Source organism: Merops nubicus, unplaced genomic scaffold (assembly GCF_000691845.1).
Source record: "Merops nubicus isolate BGI_N331 unplaced genomic scaffold, ASM69184v1 scaffold27737, whole genome shotgun sequence".
NCBI lineage: Eukaryota > Metazoa > Chordata > Aves > Coraciiformes > Meropidae > Merops > Merops nubicus.
In genome coordinates this window covers 1-10,201 of record NW_008620025.1, presented here as the reverse complement: position 1 = coordinate 10,201, position 10,201 = coordinate 1, and the positions used below count along the sequence as shown (strand labels likewise).

Sequence of the window (10,201 nt, the reverse complement as noted above, 5' to 3'; positions counted from 1 at the left end):
GCTTGCCCCGAGGGGTGGAGATGGGCTCAGCCCCCCTGGTCCAGCCCCAGCTCCTGCCTCCTGAGGGGGTTTCTGAGCTCCTGGCGCGTGGCGTGGTGCAGAGCAGGGCTGCCCCTGCTGTGGACACCCCAAGACACCAGCTCTGCTGGCTGGTGCCAAGGCAGGCGCTTGCCAAGCCGCCGGGCGCTGCCAGGACCGGAGCAATTCTCCAAATGGGTGGAAAGTCTGATGCCTCCAGCACCACTAATCACCTTTTGTGCACAGCCCTCAGCAAGCCAGAACAGATGTTTAATCACATTTGTGAAGAAGAAAAGGCTGAAATATGGCTATTTTAAAGCTTTAGCCAAGCAAGATAATTTTTAAATGCCACGTGGAGGCTTCCAAATTGGGGTGGGGGTGGGGTCTGGATGAGCTCCCACTGCTTGGGCACGGGGACAAGCCTTGGTGCCACCCCAGCCCGTGGCTGCGTTTCTGGTGCCCTTGCTCTGAGCTCTCCCTGACGCAGAGCCCCTCACTCCCTGGCAGATTTAATGGAGCTGCTGATGATTCAGAACTCCCAGCTGCACCAGGTGCTGATGAGCAGCCTGGCTCTGTCGGCACTGGCGGCCTTCGGGTTCGGGCCATCCCCACCTGCTGCCCAGGTAAGAGTCAGGGATGCTGGATGGCCAAAGGAACCATAGGTCTGGAGAGGACCAGAGGACAGAAGATGTGGGCAAAGGGACATTTCCAGAGTGGGATGAGTGTGTCCTGCTTGGGCACGGCATGGAACCCCTCTGGGTGCTGGGTGGTCTCAGCCTGGCTCTGTCCAGGCTCTGCAGCCCCTTGGGGCTCTTTTTGCTGGTTTGACCCCCGGCTCTGCCAGCACAGAGCCCATCCAGGAGGCGATTTAGCCCAGCAGGGAAGAGCCTGGACCCTCCCCAGAGCTCTGTGGCCAAGCACTGTGCCCCAGGATGGCTCTGCCAGGGCTTTCATTTAAAAGTCCGTCCTGAACCTGCATCATATGAAACGTTTCATCTCCCTGAGCAGAAACAAATGTTCCTTCCTCAGCAGGGGCTGTGGGCAGCTGCCTTGCTGGCTGCCAGCTGGCATCTCCAGGCACAACCCCCCCTGTGGTGCCCACCCAGCACCCACGCTGGCTGAGACTGGGTCCTGCCTGTCCCATCTCCGCCGTCAGACCAAAGAGGCTCTTCCCAGCAGCGTTTTGAGGTCCCATCTGAGGGGCTGCCACCTCCCCGTGTCCCCACACGGGCTCTGTGTGGGGTCGAGCCCACCTAGGTGGAGCCAGGCAGAGCTGCCAAACTGGGCTCCGTGGGAAGTCTCTCTCTGGTGCTTTTTGGGGAGCGGTGCCCCAGGGGGACGGCTGCCGAAAGGGACCTGGCACAGCCCCGCCCTTTGTTCCTCCCCGCAGGCGCTGGCGGTGCCGCCGCAGCCCGGAGAGGAAGAGGAGGCTGTGGTTTGCCACCATCACTATGTGCCCTGCCCTGCTCCTGCTCCTGTCCTGGCGTGGCAGGTCCCGGCGGGGGGTCAGAGGCCGGTGGCCGTGAGGCACCTGGGCACAGAATCCTTACCCGAGGGTGGGGAGGGGTGAGTAAAGAAGGAGGGGTGAGGAACGAGGGTCCTGCTTTGTGCCACCCAGCCTGGTGCTGCATCCCTCTGCTCCCTGGTGTAGCAGGGCTTCCAGCCCAGGCTGGGACACAACGGGCAGTGCCACCCTGGTACTTACTCCTGTCCTTGCCCCTCTCCAGCAGGGCAGTGCCCCCCCCTCCACCCCCCAGTGCCACAGGGACCGTGGGAGCCGACGTCCCCCCGGCATCGGGTAAGGACACACTGTCCCCACGTCCCTCAGTGAGGGACATCTTGCGTGTGCCCTCCAAAGGCAGAGCCCTCCCTGCTCCCTCCATCCGTCAGATCCCAGGGGTGGCCCCTGCACGTCCTCCAGGTCCCCTTTTCTCTCCACAGAGTACTATGACATGGTGCAGGGGAGGCTGTGAGCGAGCGCCACGCTTCCCAAGATGGTTTCTCCTGCATACCCCAGCCCTCGACCCCAGAAGCTCCTGCAGGTGCTAAGCATGGGTGCTCCATGATATTCACAGTTTTTGGGTGTCACAAAGCTTGTCACCAAACCCCGGTGACAGCATGACCCCAGACAGGGACAGGATTCATGCCCATGGAGGGCTCATGCCCAGCAGACTGTGTGTGACATCCCAGCCCTGGCTGGACACCGTGTCCCTGCCAGGCCATGGGGAGTGTGGCACGAGCTGGGCTGTCCCCATCGGTGGGTGGGGTGGGTGGCAATGCCAGCCCAGGTGGTCCTGGTCTTTGTGAGCCCCTTTGGATCTCAATGCAGCACATTGCCTGTAATTAATTTGCTTTGTTAGGAAAGCTCCCTGCTGTCACTAATTAAGCATCTGTAATTACCCAGAGTGCTGGCTGGCTGCCTGGCTGCTGGGCTCCTTCCGAGCTGTGGGTTTGGGGTGGGGGGTGTGAGCCTCTGGCACCCAGCGTGGTGACGTGGGTACTGGGGCAATATGGGGAGCTGCTGGGGGTTGCTGCTGGGAGGTAAAGTGGGGTGCTCCTGGCTGAGCAGGGCATGGGGAGAGCTGGATCTGGCCTGCAGCTCGCTCCTGGGGGGGATGTGGCGGGGGCAGCAGCCTGGGTGATCATGGCATTCCCCAGGATTCAGTGCTCTGCTCACCAGGAGGAAGGGGTCAGCGGGGGAAGATGCATTTTGGGAAGTTGTCCCCTGCCTCTGCTACCTCCCCAACCCCACTTAGGGGTGACAGCACTGCTGTGCCCCAGTGTGGTTACAGGCCAGTTGTCAGGAGGCTTTGCCTTGAGAGCAGAGCTCCTAGCAGAGGACTTAGGGGCTGGTGGTCATCTGGAGCTCAGAGAATGCTGACATTGGCCAGGCAGTTGCACCTTAATTTCCTTCCTTCTGCCCACACTGGACACGAGGATTGTCCTGTCTCTCTTCTGGGGTCCCTGTGGGAAGGAGGGTTCTTCCTCCCCGAGCCCAGGACTGAGCTGTGCTCTGGCACAGTCGGACCTTCCCCTTGCTGAAGCTGGGAAGAAGCTCCTCCATGCATGAAGGCACATCTCCAGCTGGGAGCATCCTGAGAGGCTGCTGCAGAGAGGTTTCCACATCCATACAGACGGAAAAGGAAGGAGGAGAGGAGTCACTGGGCATGGGGTGAACAGGAAGGGTAGGCTCAAGATATGGCCCAATCTCGGCTTATTTATGAGAATAAGGAGAGGAATGGGAGGATGAAGCAACGGGGATTGCAACACCCGTGGTGGAAGCAGCTCTTGGCTCACGCTGGTGGAACTGGGATATCCTTCAGCCGAGAGCATGGGGAGCATCACACAGCCAGCAGCCCACGGGCATCCGCCTGCACCCCATCGGATGGGGAGAAGGTGCTGCTGGGAAGAGGAGCCACGGGCATGGAGGGGAGCAGGGGAGATGCTGAGGGGGCTTTCTGAAGGTCAGTCCCTCTCCATCGAGGGGCAGGGCCACGGGGTTTGACCCTCCCCAGCATGGTAAAACGGCTTTTTGAAAGCAAAAGGGGAGTTCCCCCGGGGCAGCCTGGAGCTGGCCGGGCTCGGAGCGGAAGGAGAAGCTAATTACAGCCCTGCACCTCCCTAAACACCACATCAACACCTGCCAACTGGGGCAGCACCCGGGCAGGGCAGGGAGCTGGGGCTCGGAGCCCTGTGGCATCCCTCGGACCACAGTGACAGCGGGTGGGCTTTGGGATGGGACCTCTTGCAGCCCAGGCTGGGCTGGGTCGGGGAGCTGGGGGGCGGTGGCAGCGCCTGACTGCCGCAGAGCCGGGCGGGGAGCAGCCGGAAGGGCGGGGCCAGCGCCTGCCTGCCGCAGAGCCGGGCGGGGAGCAGCAGGAAGGTATTTTCCAATAATCTGATAATACGCAGGGTGAGGTTTGGGCATTACCCACGATGCCAACAGGGATCTGCGACGAGTCTTGCCGGTGTGATGGGCACAGATCAGAACCAGCTCCAGCCGCCCCTTCCAGCTGAGATTCCCCTTTCCCAGGGTTGGGGTCCCTGCGTCTGGGATAGGTGCCCAGAGCATGGATGCTTTGATGGGCAGCAAATCTGATCACATCAGGCTGGAGGCTCTGCAATGACTCTTACCAGCCCAGGAGGGCATTTATCAGCAGTGACACCTCAGGTGCCTCCAGGTCCCTGCTGGTGACTCACCACCATTCTTGTCGGGGTATCCTGCCTGCCATCTGAGTCCATCCTCACCCTCCGGACAGGGTGAGATGCACACAGCATCTTCCCCTGGACCAGCCCCAAACACCCACACACGGCTCTGCTGATAGACCTGAGTCACCTGCTCTGCTCCTCATCAGCCCCTGCTCCACTCACACGGGCTGAGCTCCTCGGCACCCTCCGGCCGGGCCAGCAGCATGGTGGTGGTCCTGCTCCACGGGCTGCTGCTCCTCCTGCTCTTGGCAGCCTGGCTGCTCTACCAGTACAATGCCAGCTTCCACTACTACTGCAAGGTGGCTTTTTTCAACGCCTGGATCGTGGCCATGGCCACCCTCCTGTCGCCCATTGTGGCTCTGCGGGGACGCTCCGTGGAGAACATGAAGTGAGTACAGCCTGGAGATGTTCTTGTGATGTGGAGGTGGCTAGGGCTTGGCTGTGATGGAGGAGCCACCTGGTCTTGTGGGCACAAGCTCTCTCCTGCCCCAGGCACACCTCCAGCTCTGTTAGGGCTGGTGGTTGAGCCCTGAAGCCACCACACGGGCTGTGCTCCTGTCCATGTGGCATCTGCATCTTGCTGTGTGGTGAAGAGGGTGCTGGCCGTGCCCAGGGAGGGTTATGCCATAACAGAGGTGGCCAGCTGGGTTGGGACTAGTGGCCCCTGGAGGGTGAAGTAGCATCAAAGGATCATGCTTGGTCATCACAACATTGGGGTCCTCGGCTGAGTGGGGGGTAGGGGGGGCTTTGACAAGGTTTGGGGGTATGATCATTGACAGGTTGCAGACACATTCCCATCACCAGCTCCCTGGCAGTGCAGCCAGGTCTTGCTCGGTGGGAGCCGTGGGGTCTGTGCTTTGTCAGAGGGGCTTGGGGATGTCGGGCATGACACGGTCACCACCAGCAAGAGCCGTGTGCCAGTGCTGTCAGCTCTGCTCCAGGGTGCCAGTGGCCAGGGGGACGTGGCTGTGCAACACGAGAGGACGGCCCGGTTACTTTCAAGGGTGTTGCAATCCTGTTACTGGATTCCTGGGCATGATACCATACCAGAAGGGATATAATTATGTCCGAGTGAAAAAAAGCCTGAGCCTGTGGTATTTGCTGAGCTCGAGCCATCGCGTATTTGTGCTGATGGATTCCGGGCCCTGGGCAGGAGCGTGGTCAGAGGGCTGATGTTATCAGTCTGTTGTGCAGCCTCTCTCCCTCGTCCTTTCCGTGCAGAAGTGCTGTGCACACACGCACGTGTCTGGAGGTGCTCCGAGCCCTGGCACGGATTTCTGGCTCAGATGCAATGCCCGTCGTGATGTGGTGACTCACGCTGCCTTATCTTGTCCCACCGACACCTCGCAGCCATCCTCTGCTGGAGCAGCACGCCCAGCTCTATCTCATCAGCCTCCAAATCCCAAAGCCTCCGGCTTGGAGCACGGTCCTATCATTAGTCCTGGCGTTGGGGCATTGCCACAAGTGTTCTGCTTCTCTGCACACAGGGATCTCCGAGCCTGGGTCTCCCTAGGGATGGGTGGTCTTCTGATACAACAGATCCTCGAAGCATCGGGTCTCCTTCTCCCTCTGTGCTTGCTTCTCCTCTCTCCTCCCCGACTTCTCCTCTACCTGATGCTGTGCTCTTGCTGACAGCCCTGCCCTGTCCCCTTGGGGCTCCCCGGGACCTATTGCTGCCAGATGTGTGAACCCTGGCACAGAAGCTCTTTGTGTTGTGGGTTGGAGAGTGCCCCATTTCAACACCCAAAGCGCATCAGCTTTTTATCTCCACTGTGGGTGCTGTAATCCCCATTGCTCCATCCTCCCTCCATTCCTCTCATTATTCTCATACTGAGTGTCACCCTTCATCAGCACTGCCATCCTGATGTTACCCTTCCTGTCCAACCCTCCCTGGATGGTGACACCACTCTCTGCCTCCTTCCTCTTCCCATCTCCACAGATGAAGCCTCCATCTTTTCCTGACAACACAGGTCCAGTGAAGCTGTTCTTTGTAATTTTTCTCTCATAAATGAAGCTCAGTCACTTTTCCCTTCCCTGCTCTCTTCCTCTTCCACCTGCAGCACAAAGCTTGGTGCCCACACTGCTGCTCTTTGGCTGCTCTGCAGGGACAGCCCCTGGAGGCATCATACAATCAATCACAGACTGGTTGGGTTTGGGTTGTAAGGGACCTTTCAAGGTCATCCAGTCCAACCCTACTGCAGGGACAGGGACATCTGCAGCTAGAGCAGGGTGCTCAGAGCCCTGGCCAACCTCCCCTGGGATGGTTCCAGGGATGGGGCAGCGACCACCTCTCTGGGCAGCCTGGGCCAGGGGCTCACCATCCACAGCAGAAAAAAAATCTTCCTTCTCTGTAGGCTAAGTCTCCCTCTTCTACTTTAAACCTATCCCCCCTTGTCCTGCCCCAACAGGTCCTGCTCAAGAGTCTATCCCAGCTTTCTGACAGGCCCTTGGAAGTATTGAAATGTCGCCACCTTCAGTGCTCACCCACCTCCAGCTCAGCACCTCTCAGCTGCCATCCTGCCTCCCTGACTTTAGGTCTCTGCAATGCAGGCTGGAGCCTCATGTCTGGGTTTACAGCCCCTGCTCACAGATCCAGCTGGGGTGTGGGGAGCCTCGGGGTGAGGCTGCTGGGGCCAGAAGCAGTTGTCCTCATTGGGATGGGATGATTTGCACCTTGCCTGCCTGCAGGCAGGCATCCTATCTCTTCTCTTCATGCTTTCCCACCATCCCTGGACATCAAAAAGCCCTTTTTTCTTTTCCTTCCACCACCTTGTGCTGGCTGCTCTTCTTCATCAGAAGTTCCAATACTACTGAGGCAGCAGCTGGTCTCAGCTTGGGCAGGGTGAACTCTGAGCTATGCAGGCTAGAAATGTGCTTAGAAAAGCAAAGCATCACTGAGACTGAACACATCTCCACCTCAGGACATGCTGTTTCTTCATGTAGACCAGATCTAGCCTGGCCCAGCTTGCACCTTGCTCCCTGAGTGATTCTGAAGGGCTGGGACAAATCAAGCAGCCCCACTCTGTGTCCATCTGCTCCCCACGTGTGTTCCTCTGCCTTAGGGTCCTGCGTGCTGTGATCCTGCCCCTCAAACACATCTATGGCATCAAGATCCAAGTGTGGGGTTCTGAGCATCTGAAGATCAAGGAGCCCTTTGTGATAGTTTGCAACCACCAAGCTTCCCTTGACCTCATGGGTAGGTGCAAGGGAGGAGGGGGGCTCATCACTGCATGGGCAGCCTTTGAGGTGCTGCAGGGGTGGACCAGGCTCACCCTGGGAGGTCCCAGAGAGGCCAGCACCAGGATTTTTTCAGGGCACTGTGCTAGGCTTAGGCCAGAAGAGCTGGTGGGACAGAAGCTCAGGGCTGTGGACCTGCTGTAGAAAAAAGACTGGGACAACAGCAGATGATGCCAGGTCACTACAGCCACAGATCAGTCTGGTTCTGGGTGCCATTAAACAGGGGTGGACCCTTTCCTCTCCCATCCATCCTCCAGGCATGGTGGAGGTAATTCCTGAGCGCTGTGTGCCCATCGCCAAGAAGGAGCTCATGTACATGGGGACGGTGGGGTGGGCCTGCTGGCTCTGTGGCATCATCTTCATCGACCGCCACAGAAGAGAAGATGCCATCGACGTCATCTCCCAGACAGCCAGGACCATGCGGCGTGAGAACGTGAGGGGGGCTGGCAGCAGGAGGGAGGTGGGGACACGGCGGGGCGGGGAGGACTGACCTAGCGGGTCCCAGGTTGCTCTGGTTGGGGTCCATGCTCCTGTCTCTCCTGTGCAGCTCCGAGTGTTGATTTTCCCTGAAGGCACCAGGAACCAGGAGAGATCGATGCTGCCCTTCAAGCGTGGGGCGTTCCACTTGGCCGTGCAGGCTCAGGTGAGACCATCCTCCCCCTCTGCTTGTCGTGGATGGAGTGGGGTGGGCATGCACCCTGGGGCAGCGGGATGGGGGATGTTAGGGTTTTTTGGGGTCTGCAGTCCCCAGGGACAGGCACTCTGCTGTGCAGGACCTCGGGAGGAGATGGGGACCTGCTGAAGCCTGGGAACGGCAGGGGCCCGGGACCGGCAGGAGCCGGTGCCCCTTCTGGGGAGGGAGTCTGTATGGAGGACACCCCTGACCCTCCTTCTCCTACAGGTTCCCATTTTCCCCATGGTGATCTCCCCATACTGGGACTTTTTCAGCTCCAAGGATAAGAAATTCAACTCTGGTAAGTGATGGAGAAGAAGCTCCTTTGCCAGAAGACAGGGCTGGCAGTGGGCATGAGGCACGTGGGGCTTGGGGGTCTCCTTGGGACACAGAGTCGTGGGAAGACAGCTGGTGGTGGAGGATGCTGATGGGAAGACCTGATTCCTGGTGGGCTCATCTAAGAGCATTCCTGGACTTTCCCTTCTCTCTTCAGGGACATGCACCGTCCGAATCCTTCCCAAGGTAGAAACCCAGGGCCTGAGCCCAGAGGATGTCCCCAGGCTGACAGAGACTGTCCAGCAGGCCATGGCTGATGTCTTTGCCGAGATGTCTGCAGATCACTGTGGGGCCCAGGGCCCTGAGCAGCCTCTGCTCCCCTGCTGCACTGGGACTGGTGCTGGCAGGAGAACAGGTTACGGTGCCAGGAGGACACAACCAGGACCAGCAATTAGACAGAGGGACTGAGCTCCTTGGAGGCGTAAGGGAGGTGGCTCAGCCAAAGCCTGGAGCAGGCTGCCCATAGAGATTGTGGAGTTTCCTTCTTGGGAGAGATTCCAAACCTGCCTGGATGCCATCCTGGGCCACCTGCTCTGGAGCAGGGGCATTGGATGAGATGATCTCCAGATGTCCCTTCCAACCTGTGGTTCTGTGATGGTGACCTGGTGCAAGGGGAAGCAGAGCAGTACAAGACTGGGCTGGGTTCACTGCAGCATTTCCCACCCCTGATGGTGTGACTCATGGTGGGGTTCACCCACGGGCTTGTTGGGTTGCTTGTTCCAGAGGCTCCTGCAATCTGGGCACGCTGCTCAGATGCAGCCAGCTCTGGGGAGGCGTCCAGAGCACAGTGTGTGGCTTGGGGAGGGGAGGTCCAGGGGATATTTCAACGTGGGAAGAGCATCCTTGATGCTGAACTGTGAGACAAAGGTGCAGGATTAAACAGTCCAAACCTGGTGGTGTGTGTGCATGGTGTCCTGCCTGTGCCTGGGGTGCTGAGGGGAGCATGGGGAGGGGAATCTCTCCTTGCAAGGGGTGCCTACATCACTGAACGTGGAGCATCCCTATGGACACCACAGCTTCTCCGGGGGGTGCAGTGCTGGACGATGTGAGGAGCATGTGGCAAGGTGACAGGTCCACTGGAGTGGACTTGGTCTGCCCCTGAGTTGGACCTCTCCCTGCCTTAGGGACCAGCAGTGAGTGCACAGGAAGAGCATCCATTAAAGCCCAGCACCCTCAGAGGTGCCTGGATTATGTCCAACTGGAGCAGGAGAACTTCCTCATAGCCTCTGGACCATGGCACAACCAGAGCCATCCACCTTCCACCACCTCCCCAGGCCTGTTCCCTGCAGCCAGGCAGGGCTTTGGGCACCCACTGGTTCCTTCCCAGCTGAGCAGATCCTGTCCCAGCCACCCCAGGGTGACAGGAGAGCAGGGGAAAAAGCAGTGCATGGCTGCCACCAGTGCTGGAAGCAGGGTGGAGAGGCTTCAACTCCCATCTTCTAAGAAGATGTGCAAATCTCAGTCAAACGAGGGTGCGTCCTCCTGTTAGGCATTGTTCCAGTTCTCAGGAGCGGCTGGTTTGTTATGGAGGAAATTCTGAAAAAGCGTGTCAATTGTCCTCCCAGAATGATAGCTGGGGAAAAACATGAGCAACAGAAAAGAAGCTTCCTAGGCGATCCTGGTTTTGCAGGGGGGATGCACAGGATGATCCCTGGAGGTCCTTTCAGACATCTACCATTCTATGATACCCAGGAGCAAAAACTCATCAGAGCAGGAGTTGTCACACGG

General features: G+C 59.0%; 2 protein-coding genes across 2 annotated transcripts; both read left to right on the top strand.

Moving 5' to 3' along the window:
* Window positions 1-525: 525 nt before the first annotated feature.
* PRR29 (proline rich 29) lies at window positions 526-1,991 on the top strand (the record flags this gene model as incomplete). Its single annotated transcript, XM_008944003.1, has 4 exons — window positions 526-641; window positions 1,409-1,584; window positions 1,749-1,816; window positions 1,960-1,991. Coding segments are annotated over 4 exons (392 nt in total), but the record flags the coding sequence as incomplete, so codon positions are not given.
* A 2,439-nt stretch (window positions 1,992-4,430) lies between these two features.
* On the top strand, window positions 4,431-8,771 carry LOC103776492 (1-acyl-sn-glycerol-3-phosphate acyltransferase alpha-like; the record flags this gene model as incomplete). Its single annotated transcript, XM_008944002.1, has 6 exons — window positions 4,431-4,615; window positions 7,290-7,423; window positions 7,722-7,897; window positions 8,012-8,107; window positions 8,366-8,438; window positions 8,631-8,771. Coding segments are annotated over exons 1-6 (805 nt in total), but the record flags the coding sequence as incomplete, so codon positions are not given.
* Between the last annotated feature and the right edge of the window lie 1,430 nt (window positions 8,772-10,201).